At 43.3% G+C, this 13544-nt stretch overlaps 1 protein-coding gene across 2 annotated transcripts in view; it reads right to left on the bottom strand.

Annotated features, from left to right (window-relative positions):
* Positions 1 to 13544, bottom strand: part of TNR (tenascin R) — a 190019-nt gene that overhangs the window by 61290 nt on the left and 115185 nt on the right. For both annotated transcript variants that reach the window (XM_044267360.1, XM_044267359.1), the window contains exons 4-6: positions 9162 to 9425; positions 5836 to 5951; positions 3409 to 3559 (exon numbers count right to left, since the gene is read on the bottom strand). In XM_044267360.1, the coding sequence (XP_044123295.1) occupies positions 3409 to 3559; positions 5836 to 5951; positions 9162 to 9425 (531 nt within the window). The remainder of the gene's footprint in view (positions 1 to 3408; positions 3560 to 5835; positions 5952 to 9161; positions 9426 to 13544) is intronic.

Raw genomic sequence — 13544 nt, 5'->3', positions numbered from 1 at the left:
TCGGCTACCCAATGGTGCCCAGAGAATTGCTTTGTGGGGGGGACATCCCTCTTCAACACACATACACACACAGAGGAATTGGGTGCAGAATTTTAGGAAAAAATATACGTGGTGAAAGAGAAATGAATGACTCTGGGGAGCTTCTAGAAAGACAGAGAGAGTAACCTGAACTTGGCTTTCCATTCCCCAGTTTTTTCGTGACGTCCATTTACATTCTGGTCCTAGTGTTGCAGGAGACACTCTATGTCCTTCCAGTAAATTCTCATTTGTTTTAGCTAGTTAAAGAAAGTCTTTCTTCCTTGTTACCAAAGACCAGTTTTTTAAACCAATCCACTCTGGACTACCTCCTATGGTCTCCAAAATGGAGCATCTTCCATAGGATGGACTTAGTCTGACTTTAAGATTCTCAATCTTTCAGAGTTGGTCCTTTTCCTGGGCACCCCATCTTCTTTCTGGGTCTAGTCCAATCTTGTTCTCTGTTAAGCAGCTTAGGATTTTTGGCTTACTACCAGTCAAAATAAAAATCACCAGGCCATTTTGGTGCCACCTGGTTTGGAGTTAAAATGAAGTTCTGTTTTTCATATTTGAAGTAATGATATGATTTAACAGAACACATCCAGATGTTTTCAGCATGCTGAATTTAATGGTTTTAGGTAACTTGGGCCTTTTAAATTTAATTTAACTTAATAACAAAATGGGAGAAGTGGTCTTCTAGCTGCTGTAGAAACATAAAGCTTGAAACATAGATTCTCAGTGCATGGGTATTGAGTAAATGAAATGAATGAATGTTCTCTGTATTCATGAGAAAGAAGGGGAAGCATTTCAGAGAACAGAAGCTTCTTGAAGGGAAAAAAGAAAAAGATGTCATAGAAACTCAAAAGACATTAGAAGGTAGTTGTCCCTTAACTCTTTAAATCCCCAAGACCTTGACCATAATGGATTGTCCATATTAGAATACAATCCTCCTGCCAAGGCCATAGTTGCAGGAGGTCTAGTAATTTGCATTCCTTAAAGGGCCTGCCTGGAAGAAGCCAGTCTGAGGGCTTCTGAGGACTCAGAGCTTCGCAGGAGGGGGCTGTCAGCAGAAGGAAATAATTAAACAATCCTTCCCTGAAAACAGCAGACAGGGTTGGGAGACAACCTTCATTTCTGTAGCCACCCTTGGATTCTGCCCTTCTGTTGGCTTCTCAGTAGTGGTGTCCCCATTCCAGTCAAGTTGGTGTCAGCTTGCTTTCAGTTTAGGTCCTAATTTCTAAACAAACACAAGTTCTACTCGGAAAGTCAACTGGAATAAATATTTTTCTCTCCATTTCTTCAGGACTCTGTACACAATGCCAAAGAATTAACTAGGACATTTTTCTTAATTGAAAAAAATCTGCCTAGCTTTACCGCAAATTTTTAAATCTGGGATTTAAATCCTAAGGACCTTTCAAACCAAAAAAAAAAAAAATAAAAAGAAAAAACCAAACAAAACCCCCCCTGCAAATTTCATAAAAATGTGCCTTGAGTAGAAGACTGAGACAGGGTTAGACTATCTTCCCCAAATTTGGAGGAAAAGCTTTCTACACCATCACCGCTCTTCTCTGCCCTCTTCTGAACCATCTTCTTTGTCTTGGCTTTTGTTTTCCAGTCAACTTTTCTTAAAATCAGTTCACAGGAGTGACCTGGAGTCACTGAAGTGTTCCATCCCAGACGAAGAGCATCTACACGTCATGAAAGGTCAGGTTCCAGCATAACCTTGGGGAATGAAACTGGAAAACTCTAGTCACTGGCGTCTGCAGAAATTCCTACAGAGAACTTTTTAGTTTCATGGCTATGGAGTTTCTGCTAAAACATATTTGCATTAGAACAGTAGTTCTAGGGGCGCCTGGGTGGTTCAGTGGGTTAAGTCACTGCCTTCGGCTCAGGTCATGATCTCAGGGTCCTGGGATCGAGCCTTGCATCAGGCTCCCTGCTCAGTGGGGAGCCTGCTTCCCCCTCTTTCTCTGCCTGCCTCTCTGCCTACTTGTGATCTCTCTCTCTGTCAAATAAGTAAATAAAATCTTAAAAAAAAAGAACAGTACTTTTAAGCGTTTTTAGTGGGGAATAATACTCTTTTCCTTTAAACAACAAAATCTGAAATGCCCATACAAAATACAAAATAGGTGGAGCTGCCTTGGTCAGAGGCTGTGTTGGGCACAGGTGCAGATGTAATCAGAGGCCTGCATCTCCCCTCCATCCTTGCCTTGAGCCACTGCCATGGAGCACAAGTGCCCTAATGGAACATAATCTAATGCCACAATAGTTTAAAACCAATGTTTTCTAGGCTGAGCATAAGCCCCAGCACCTGATGTTATTTAGTTTGGTTCCAATTAGCAAAGTATGAATCACTAATCCATAAACATGGTCTCATTACATGGTGTTGTCATTCTTTTTTCTGGCCAACTTGGCCTTTGTCCTAAACCCATAACTGGCTTTCTTAGGTGCCAATGTCAGTTTATGAAAAATAAAGTTGTACCAATATTCACCTATCTCAATGTCTGTAAACTAAAAGGGAAAAGTGCTTAACTCTTGAGTCTCAGCTCCTATGTCCATAAAATGACACCAAAAATGATACCAGATGCTATTTGCAACCTTTGAGAAATTCTTGGGAAGGGTATACACATATGCATCGCAATTACTGATTTACAGCATTGAAGTTGGCCATCTTTGTTAGCTAAGAAAACAATAAGGCAAAAGATCACGCAGTTACTGAATTGAATCTAGAAACAACAGTCTTGCATAAGGTTAACTGTGGGGATGAACTAATATCAACTTAAGTCATCACTTTGAACAGTGACCCAACTCACCCATACTTGTTTTGAGTTATTTATTTCCAGATGCTCTCACTTCTAAGTGTGTTCTCTGTGTATATGTATATATACTAGGTCTTGAGCACTCTCTCATCAACATAGAGCTCGTCACTTTGTGTGCTTTTTCTAATTTAGTCCTTACGTCAACTCAGAGAAGGAAGTATTTTCGTTCATCACTGGAAAATGATGGCAAGTTTGGGAAGGGTTGGATGACTTTCACTAAATCTTCCAATAGATAAGACTTAGTTCTTTTTGCTGGTTCTTAAGCTCAAGATACTAAGGGATGACAAATGAAGCCTCTTGATGAAGAAGTTCAGAAGAAATACGCTGGAAATCCTAACAAAGAATTTTCCCCATATGATACTCTCCCAGATTTCTGTGCTTGCAAGGATTAGCAAGAGGGAAGACGTTCAGCTACACATCTGGTAGAGTAGCTCCATCTCCAGGAATCCAAATCGTTTTCAGCTCCAGAAGAAAACCCAACACCATTTGTCTCTCTACTTCTTGGGCAACTTGCTGTCTTTTTTCCAGTGTGGCCTAATGGGTAGATGTAGAAAGAAGGGTTGGGAGCACTCACCAGTGGAGACGCTGGCCGAGGTAGGGGGACTCCGGGCTTGCTCTTTCAGAGCCACCACATTGACAATGTATTCCTCCCCAGGCTTTAGTCCTGTCTGATTGAAGGATGTGACGTCACTGGGGAGCTGAGCAATCACCCCTCCTTCATTATTCTGGAGGGTGGGAAGAAAGAAGGAGCAGAAAAGGCAAAAGAAAAATCACTGGGAGAGAAAAGTGTGAAACATTGATTGTGAATTGTTCATTAAAAATGGGGCCCACATCTGTTCCCATGACACTCACAGCTGAATTTCTGGAGCCAAGAAAAACTCCCAACAGTCTCAGTAAGAATCTTACTGCTCCATGAGGATTTGGCAAATGGAGAATCAACTTTCAAGAACATTTCTTTGGCCTTCCTTGAGTCTTTTGAGTTTGCCAACAAAAATTGGTCATGAGGCGATGTGGATTGACTCTTGCCAAAGTTTCCATGTGGATTGACTCTTGCCATAGTTTACAAAAGGCATTTTGGTTACGATTAACATCCACCAGATTTGGGGGCCTTTATTATGACGAGCATGCTCTTGGCTATTTAGGAGAGTGGAATTGTGTCTGCCTATGCCTGTGAATATCTTTATGTATATATACAACATTTTTAAGACTAAAGCATGTCAAGTTTTTGAATCAACTGGAGCTATTATTTTGCTCTATCTGGAGTTTTCCATGTTGTTACAGCTGGGTGCAAATATGTCAATGTCTTGTGTTCCCTTCACCCAGATGAGTTAGGAGTCAGTGACACAACCACCTAGGAAGTACAAAGAAGAGAAAAAGGAAGCATGGAACAAGGAATAACACAAAGGAGAAAGGAAGAGACAAACTGGTGGAAGAGGAAATGACAAGCATTAACTTGATGATGTTGGGTCCAGAATTATCTACCTACCCACCTCTCGTCTGTCATTTTATGTTTTCTGTGTGTGTCCCTGGAAATGGAGAGGACAAAAAGACTCTTTTTGTGTCACTTCCCTTCTTCCCTATTCTTTAGACTCTGTTTATGTCCCCCAGGGTGCCCTATGTGTAATTTATAGTCATACCTATAAATCACAGGGACACATGCCCCTCTACACCCCCTGTCCCCCTACTCCACCTCCCAGGCAGGGGCTGCAACCTACAGATCACACAGTATTCTGTGTGGCCATGTGTTTGACCTTGGCATGCGCATTTACATACTAAATGTAAAATAGGCAAACCTAACATAGTTTCCTTCTGCCTCAGCATCAGGATGATAGGATTCTCTCTGCCCCATTATACACCCAGCTGTCTACCGTAAAATGGAGTGGCCATTTTAATGCAGATAATACCTGAAAACAGTGTTTGTACAGAATGCCTGTTCAGATGTGTTTAGCTTGTTGTGACATGACTCTATCCACATAGAGAAGAAAGTCTTGCTTTAGTGGACAGAACCCTGGAGCCCTGGATTCCTGTGTTAAGCCTGCCACCAACTAGCTATCCAATGTTATTTAAGTTTGCTGAGTCTTAGTCTTTTTAAAGTAAACAAACTCAATGTAAAATGAAGGGTCATACTCTATGAACTTGGAGGTCCTTGGTAGCTCCAACAGTACATGCCTCGAAGAATTTAGAAGTAAAATAATGGTGAGATCACTGTCTGGTTAACCAAATATGTGTTCTCTGTCATTAAGTCTGATGACGGGAAAATGCTATTTGATATTGAAAGATGAAGATGGGGGTAAGGCCTATGATTAAACATTATACTCCCATGAGTGGTAGAATTGGGGGGAGTATCAGGAGTGTCAACAAATTCTGGGAAACCAGAACTTGGCTGGTGCCTCTGGCAACTTGGAAAAGTCAGTACTAGATGAATACAATAAAATGCTACTTTAAAGACTAGAATGGAATAAGGATACTTTTTAACTCAAAAACTAAGAACATAATTTGTGTAAGGACGAATTTTCTCAATTAATAGTTTGCAAAAGACATTTTGTGTTATGCCTCAGACCGTTAAGAGTCTGGCCATACAAGCTGACTTTTGGTGCATCTTCTGCACGGAATGAAGCCATGTGACTGATTCAGTCTGGCTTTCCTTATGTCCTAAGGAGAAACCCCAACATTTTGAAGGTTGGTTTTTAGACTTGCTAAAAGCATAGCTTGCCAAACCCTAGAGCTTTCTGAGCAGAGAGCTGGGCCCAGTGACTGCTCCCCACTTCCTGTCTTCCAAAGCCAGGGTGTGAGGCTTGGGGCCACTCTTGCTAGTCAATCCACCAGGCCTTTGTGGAAGAGATGTTCTAAAGCCCAGACACCACCAGTGGTCCCTTTGTGTCCTTAGCTGCATGGAGAGAGAGATATTGGGTGGCACTGTCCTTGCAGCTCCTGATTCCAAGTTGAGAAGAGTATGAATACTCCAGAAGAGACTGTTGGCAGTGTCACATGTGGACATTACCTTTGGAATGAAGCTGATCTCCCACCCATCGAAGGAGAATGTGAAGGGCTCCCACTGCACCTCCACGGTGGTCTCTGTGATGGTCTTGAAGTGTAGCCCTTGAGGAGTGGAGAGATCTGGAACACAGCAATGTGGGTGACCATGTCATGGCTATCCCTGGCAGGGACATAGAGCATCATCTAGGGCTTTGCCTGGGTGTCCTCCCTCCATATCTGATTTTGTTGGAAACATGGCGGGTCCCAGGTGCAGGACTGGCCCACTTTGTCATGACCCTGGCGCTGCTCTGTACTGGTGATACCCAAGTGAACATAGCAAACATAATCAAATAAATGCTTTTCTAATGCTTTCTCTCCCATCAGAGATTAATATTAAAATACAAAAGAGACAACCTTTCCTTTCCTTACTAATGTGGCAAATCTTGGTATTTAGTACAATGCCTTCTCAAAGGATTGAACACTATCTTTGGAGACTCTGAGGACTCCTGAGAGGCAATAAAATGTTCCCATTTCACACCCAGGAGGAGGGAGGCACAGAGAGAGTTGGCTAAGGATGGTAGCCAGCTTCAGAATAAAGACTAGAACGCCTTTCTTGATCATCTGAGGTGCGGTCGGAGTATTTTGTTTAGCTCAAATCGCCTATGTCTAGGATGGTCTAAGATGTCCATTTCATGTACATGAGGCAACTGAAGGCACACACAAAGGACAATGGCAGATCCTGGGATGTTTGCTCTCACTCCACGGTCTCCCTCCAGTTCTTCATTATTTGTCTCCTCTCTCTTTGCCTCACTTACCCTGTTTCTCATTTCTTAATCTCCCCTTTCTCGGGCCCCATCCCCCAACCCCCAACACAAACACACATACACACACATGGACAGAGGCATGCACGGGTTCAGTGAGGTGGAGGTATGCTTGTCCTAATGGAGTTCCAATTTCCAGCCCTGAGATACGACAGCATGACTTATTCTCAGTTCTCCAGGGAGCCCACTTCCATTTTAGCTTTGCCTTTTGTGGGATATTCCATTGGAAAACCAACAGATTCTCATCTGTCCTGTTTGGAAACTTCCTTATGATTCTTGGTTGAAAGGCAGGTCTGATTCTGAACCCACTTGAAGGCACATCAGGTGAGTTTACATCATTTTGTCCTTGTCACCTGGGAGCTTGCCTGAGGGGATGCCCTGAATTGGCATGACGCATGCCACGGGAGCGGGGGTGGGGGGGTTGGAAACCTCATCACTGTTGCGCACGTGGATGGGAGAGGAGACGCCTGGGAGTCGGGCCAGGCACTTGCTGTGGTGACTCATCCCGGAGCAAGGTGGGAAAAGCAGCAGATGGTGACCTGCCTCTCCGCACAATCACTGAAGATATTTAAAACTGGTTCTCAGGCACCAGAGGAATTTAGAAAAAAAGGTCAAATATAAACAGAGATAATTATAGGCATATTTACAGAGTCAGCATTCAGAGGGGGAATCCAGTATCATAACAGGATCTCTGTGACTGGATGATTTAAATCCTTTCCTCTCTGTGGGGTCCCTATCCTTCCAAGTGCAGTTCAAGTCCAAGAAACATTCAAAGCCAGCTCTTCTACTTTGACCTCCCCCTTCTCTGAACTTCCATGGCATTTGTTCACCAAATACCATCTTGTCCTTTGAGACCTACACAGAATGGACTGAAATTTCTTATCCCTTGTTTGGTGAGAAGTCCCATTTCTTGACCAAGGGGGGCTTCTGTTTTATGGTTACCACTACTGCTCAAATCTCTCCGTGATATAGTAACAAGTATTTGGTTTTTGTCCCTGGGCTCCTGGCATACAACTCCTAAAACTTTTGGAATCTCTGGAGTGATAAGAATCTCTGTTGTATGATTGCAAGATAACTAGATAGCCAGTTTCCAGAAAAACCACGGCATGATTTAAAAGATCGGAACTTGCCGCCTCTCTTCCAGCCTCCAGGGAGGGGAGACAGGCTGGAGACTGAATATTTACCAAGAGCCAGTAACCTATTCAATCGGGGCTACCTAGTGAAACTCCACAAAATTCTCCAAGCAACAGGGTTTGGAGAGTTTCCAGGCTGGTGAAGGGAGGTGCTGGGAGCTGTGGTGTATCTGGAGAGGACATGGCAACTTCTCACCCCGTCCGCCATCCCTTGCCCTGAGCATCTCTCCTGTTTGGCTGTCCTCGAGCTGAATCCTTGGTAATAAGGCAGTACTAGTGAGTAAAGCACTTTCCTGAGTTCTGTGAATTGTTCTAAGGAATTATCAAACCTAAGGAAGGGTTGTGGGAGTTTACGCCTGGTCAGTCATTAGTGCCTGTGACAGCTTTGGACCTGTGACGGGGTGCCTGAGGTGCAGACAGTCCTGTGGGACTCAGGCCCTAACCTGTGGGACCTGACACTCACTCCAGGTACACAGTGTCCGAGCTGAATTGTAAGTCACCTTCCCAGCATCTGAGAGGTGGAGGAGCTGTACTGGAAAAGATGGTCTAAGAAACCAGAGGTGTATAAAGAGAAAAAAAAAAAAAAAACAGTCCCTTTCTATGTGCTTCTTACTCTACTCTCTGAGGTAGCCAATGTTAATACTTGGTAGGCAATCTTTTAAAATTTTTCTGTGCTTAAATAAAATATATGTAAAATGCAGATATGCACCTATAGAAATTTCCCCCCTGTCCTAAATTAAAGAAAAAACCCCCACAACAAGCTATTTCTTATGGAGAGGAGTTTAGCTGGCCTCTGTCTATGTCTCAATCTTTCTCTCCACTGACTCTTTCTTAAACTATCCTCTCGACCCTCAACTTTTATAATCAAAATAGACTATATTTTGCTAAACAAAAGACCATGAAGAAATTATGCCACCTCTCTCTGAGGAGAAGTGGGTGTCGTCAGTGTGGTTTTAAATAAGATTTTTTTTTTCCCACTCTGCTATACACTTACCATCTGTAACATACCATTTAGCACTTGCTTATTATACATCCTATTTCATATCTTCTGGTTTTGAATCCCTAACTAGATGCAAAGTCTGTAGAAGTCTCATAGTTTCTTTGACTTCTAATCAGACTCGAGCTTACGCCAAGTCAGAACTCAATAATTGCCTTTTTGTCCTTTTGGTTCTATAATTGATGGGAGCTGCCTGGATTTGGAAATTCTCTTAATCGGAAGTGCCTTTTTAACGATTTACCCTTTTCCAAGTGGGGTCGCATCGGAAGCCCTTCCCCTCCCGGGCTGTGACTATTGTAGGCATCCCTGAAGAATTAAGAAAAGACACTACTATCATGAATGCCCATGATCTCATGTAAGAGGAAAGAAAAATGAAGTAGGATGGGGAAATGTTACGTACGGGTGGCCACCTTGGCAGTGATGGGAAGGCTGAGGATGTTGCTAATGACAGCGTAGACGCTGATGTTGTAGGTGAGACCTGGCTCCAGCTCCGTGATGGTGACGCCACTCCAATCTCCAGGTACCCGCCGCTGGAGCTGGAGGCCCCCCAGGGCCGTCGGCTGGTAAGAGACCACATATTCCGTCACTGCCATCGGCCCGTCCCATTCCAGCTCAATGGACCTGTCGCTGATACCAGCCACTCGCAAGTCCTCTGGAGGGGCAACTACCGGGAGGCAATACACAGACAGCGTGAGCTCAGAGGACTGCCTTTCCCCATCCTGGACTCAACCCTCTTCCTTAACATCTCACCCCATGCACCCTTTCTGTGTGTCCTGCTCCTCTCACTGGCTTGGAGTGATCTGTCACTCCTTCTACGGGTAGGTTCCTGTCTTTCGGTGCTTAGTAATCCTCTCTCCCTAGGGCAGCAAGCCAGTGGTGTGCCCGAGCCAACTCTTGCTAGCTGGTGAAAGCTGGATGTCAAATGTTCAGGACTTTTTCAAGAGTGTTGTTAAATGCAGTTATCACTGAAGATTAAATTGTAAAAACGTACAGTCAAGCAAATTGTATGGAAAACAAAGGGAATAAATACTCAAAACTCATCACTTTCAGATTATTTCACGACATTTTACTATGATCCATGCCCTCGAGGTAATTCATGTGTGTCGTACCTCTCTGTCGAACTGGATTCTACCGCACAGTTGTTCCTGACCCTGTGTTGAGTGCCATATGGCATGATAGTAGTCTGAAATCGGCCGTGGAAGGAGTGTTTCCACCATGGAAACTGGCAAATGCTATAAAGCAGGGTTTTTAATTTTTTCGCTCAGAGGGCTAGTTGTTACATATTTAACAGCACACCACTGACCAACATTTTTAGTAGTTAAATAAGTGAAATGTCATCAGATTACCTTAGGGACCCATATTTGACTTGGTAAGTGGGAATGAAGGCTTATTCTTGGTTATCTTACAAAATAGAAGAAACCAAAACAGTTAGTTCTGGATGTCATGTCCTGATGAAGACACACAGTAGCCCTTTATTGTATTATTCTCCCTTTTAAAAAGAGACCGTTTAGGTTTTGAGAGAAATGTGACTTCTGTTAGACTAGTTCTTCTTAGCCTTGATCTTGGGGATGATGATAAAGAAGTATTCTTGAGGGCTTATTTTTCCTTCTTGTTTCACATCCCCAATGTCACCCCAAGTATCACCCAAGAATAAGTCTCACTCAAATAGGCTTTCATGTATGGTTTCCTTAGGAAGTGATGATTCACCAGGAGTGTGAGTATTAAATAACTGAACCTTTAAGACCCACTAGGAGACTCAGTCCAGGGTGCTTGTCATTGCAACTGCCTACAGAGTAAATAAAAAATTGGGACAATGTTGAAATAATTATAATTAACTTATCAATTCACGTGTGGTGAAGATGTTAATTTAAGAGCCATCACTGGCTTTGAATGTCTCTTCTGAATGTCCTCAGTTTTCCACCTTCACAAGAGCACAGGACCGAGCCAGCTGCTGTTCACAGACTGAGTGAGTGGAGAGCGCCTGTCCCCTCTGTTCTGCTCACACTTGTGCCCTCAGATCCTCAGCAGAGGCAGAAATGACAAGCCCTCTAACTCAGACTCGTGGGATGGAAATTAGGACCGTATATTTGCAGTGCTGAGCATATGCTTTGACTGCCATTGCCCCAAACCATTCATTGTACAGAACAGTCTAGAAAGCAGAACTAACTCCCTGTGAGTAGAGATAGCAAATGCCGACTGAAACAAACAAAAAAATTAAAACATTCACTTTAAATTTTTTTTTCATTTATGAAACTAAATGTATGTAAATGAGATTTAAATAATTGAACCTCAAATGATCATTTAGAAGCTTATATCCTTTCTAATTCTGACATTATTAATGCTCTGAACTGCACTAAGATCTTTGGGATAGCCTGGCCCCTGGACCAAGAGGGGATAAGTTTATATATAGAATCAGTTAGTACTTTGCACGATTCTATTGAGCATTTATTGTATACCCGGCACAATGCCGAGCACTCTTGTGTGGACTATCTCGTTTTGTCCTCTCACCAACACCATGAGATAGGTATTATTATTATTACGCCTGTTTTACAGATGAGAAAACTGGCTACCACCATCGGCAACCACAGAAGCAAAGATTTCAACCAGGCAGAATGGCTATAGAACCTTTTAGCCAGTAAACAATACCACTTCATATTTGCTCGGCATTTCACAACCTATAAATCATGTTCACACACACTATATAAATGAAATGTGAAGAAGTCCTTTAATGGCAGCCCTATGAGGTAGACTGGATAGATAAAATTGTCCCAATTTTATAAATGGAGAAATTGAGACCCAGGTTAAGGGACTTGCTAAAAGTCGGGGAGTTGGGGGGAGAATCTGCTCCCAAACCCAGATCTTCTACAACTAGTGTTCTTTCCTCTACAATTTGTAGGACGGGTTATGGATTGAGCCTGATGCTATTTTTCATTTATACATAACCACCTAATGTAACTACGTGAAGGAGAGTTCAGACTGTTCTTTAAGACACGAATTCAGACTGAGGCTTTGCCTAGAGGTAAGAAACTTATTTTAAAAAGGATTCTCTACTGCCTGCCTCTTGTGATTCAACACAACCAATTCCAAGTTTCCTAAGTGGGACTTCTCCTGTCATAGTCACAGAAATGACCATTCCAAATTTCAAGTCGGCAACAACTCTTAGGGCACTAGGGACAAGTCGGCATATTTCTTTTTGGTTCCTTCTTCCAGAAAATAAAGTTAATAATGATCCATGCAGAGAACTTTGGGATTTTAAAAGAAGAAGGTGGTGTAGAAGGATTTTTTATCTTGACAGCTTAACTTGGCAAATTTTTTATCTTGAGACCTGAGCCTGGTGGTTAACACTGCCTTCACTTGTGATGATAGAGCAGCAATGGCTTTCTTTGTGGTGGGAGTACCCTTGGGGGCCATGGGCTCAGTGGAAGAGGCCACGACCACCGGCACTTGCCCTATAACTTAGCAGCAGCGGTGTACATCGGGGACCAGTTATTCTCATCAGATGAAGTGATACTGAGCTATTAAAAGCACCTGTAGAAGAGCCCTATGCCTTGATTCAATGAATTGAGGATGGAAGCGAAGTACTCATAGTCTTTCTTTGGGGTTCCAACTTTGAACTTTGGGGAAGAGCAGGCAGTTAAAAAGGAATAGACGGTGGCCTGAAGAACTGGAGTTGCTTTATCTGCAAAGATTCCACGCAGTTTACTTTCTAGATCCTGCCTCAGTTGTGCACGCAGGAGCTGAGAGCAGTTGGAACCAATTGCATAAAGCGTCTTGCTCCAAGGAGCGAGTAATTTCAGGTGCCAGAGGTCAGGCTGGCTGCAGTGTGGGCAGAGACAGAGGCTGACATTGATGGATCTCCGCAGGTCTGACTGAAGTCCAGGGAACAGCAATCTGGATCGTTTCAAGTCCTGCTCTGGTGGTTCTTTCCTCCTGCTGACTCATGGGGAGTTTCGGCCAGTTCACCGGACAGACGCTGTGCTAACCTCCTTCACTGGGGACAGATGTGGACAAACAGTTTAACATGCTTCTCTCCACCACCTCCAATGCCTTAAAAAAAAAAAAAATCACTTGACAGGGTACAGCTTTCCTATCAAAAGACTATTTCTTTGTGTATGTGGCTTTTATAATTTTCATTTTTCAATTCTGCTCTACTTAGCATCCCAGAGAGGATTAAAGAGTGCTAGAAGTTGGTAGGAGACCAAGGTTCTCATTCTTGCTCTGCCATTAATTAGCGGTCTGGCTTGGGAAAATCTTTCTGTCTTTCTGGACTGCTGCTTTTTGAATTTGTAAAATGAGAAGCCCAGTGTAACTTCTTTCTATGGCCTGTTTTGAGGGTTGATATTCATGACTTTTTCATTCTATTATCTTTACATGGCCAGAGAACAGAGGCAGGAAGGCTGAGATTTTGTCCTGGGGCAGGCTATGGGCAAAGATCAAGGCTTGGAGTCAAATTTAGTGGCCTCATCAAGGCTAGTCAGTTGTACCCAAGCTCTGGTGGTCTAGGGGGCTCAGAAGGAAGCCCACACAATGGGCAGCTTTGTGCCGTGGCCTTGCCAAAGATAAAAGAAGGACCCGTGCAGAGGTATATCTATGGATCTCCATGATTTCAACTTCCTTCTTCTTCTCTCTCCTGTCCTCACTCCTGCTGGAAAGGGAAGCAGTGACACCGTGGTGTGCGCATCTGGCCAGAAATGTCAAACAGTGGGTAAATAGTCCCCTCTCCCACAGCCTTCTCTCAAAGAGCAAGCAAAGTAGCACTTTAGATAATGACCCAGATACTTCT

This window comes from Neovison vison, chromosome 10 (assembly GCF_020171115.1).
Source record: "Neovison vison isolate M4711 chromosome 10, ASM_NN_V1, whole genome shotgun sequence".
NCBI lineage: Eukaryota > Metazoa > Chordata > Mammalia > Carnivora > Mustelidae > Neogale > Neogale vison.
The sequence above is the reverse complement of the archived record's forward strand: the minus strand, read 5'-3'. Positions and strand labels throughout refer to the sequence as shown.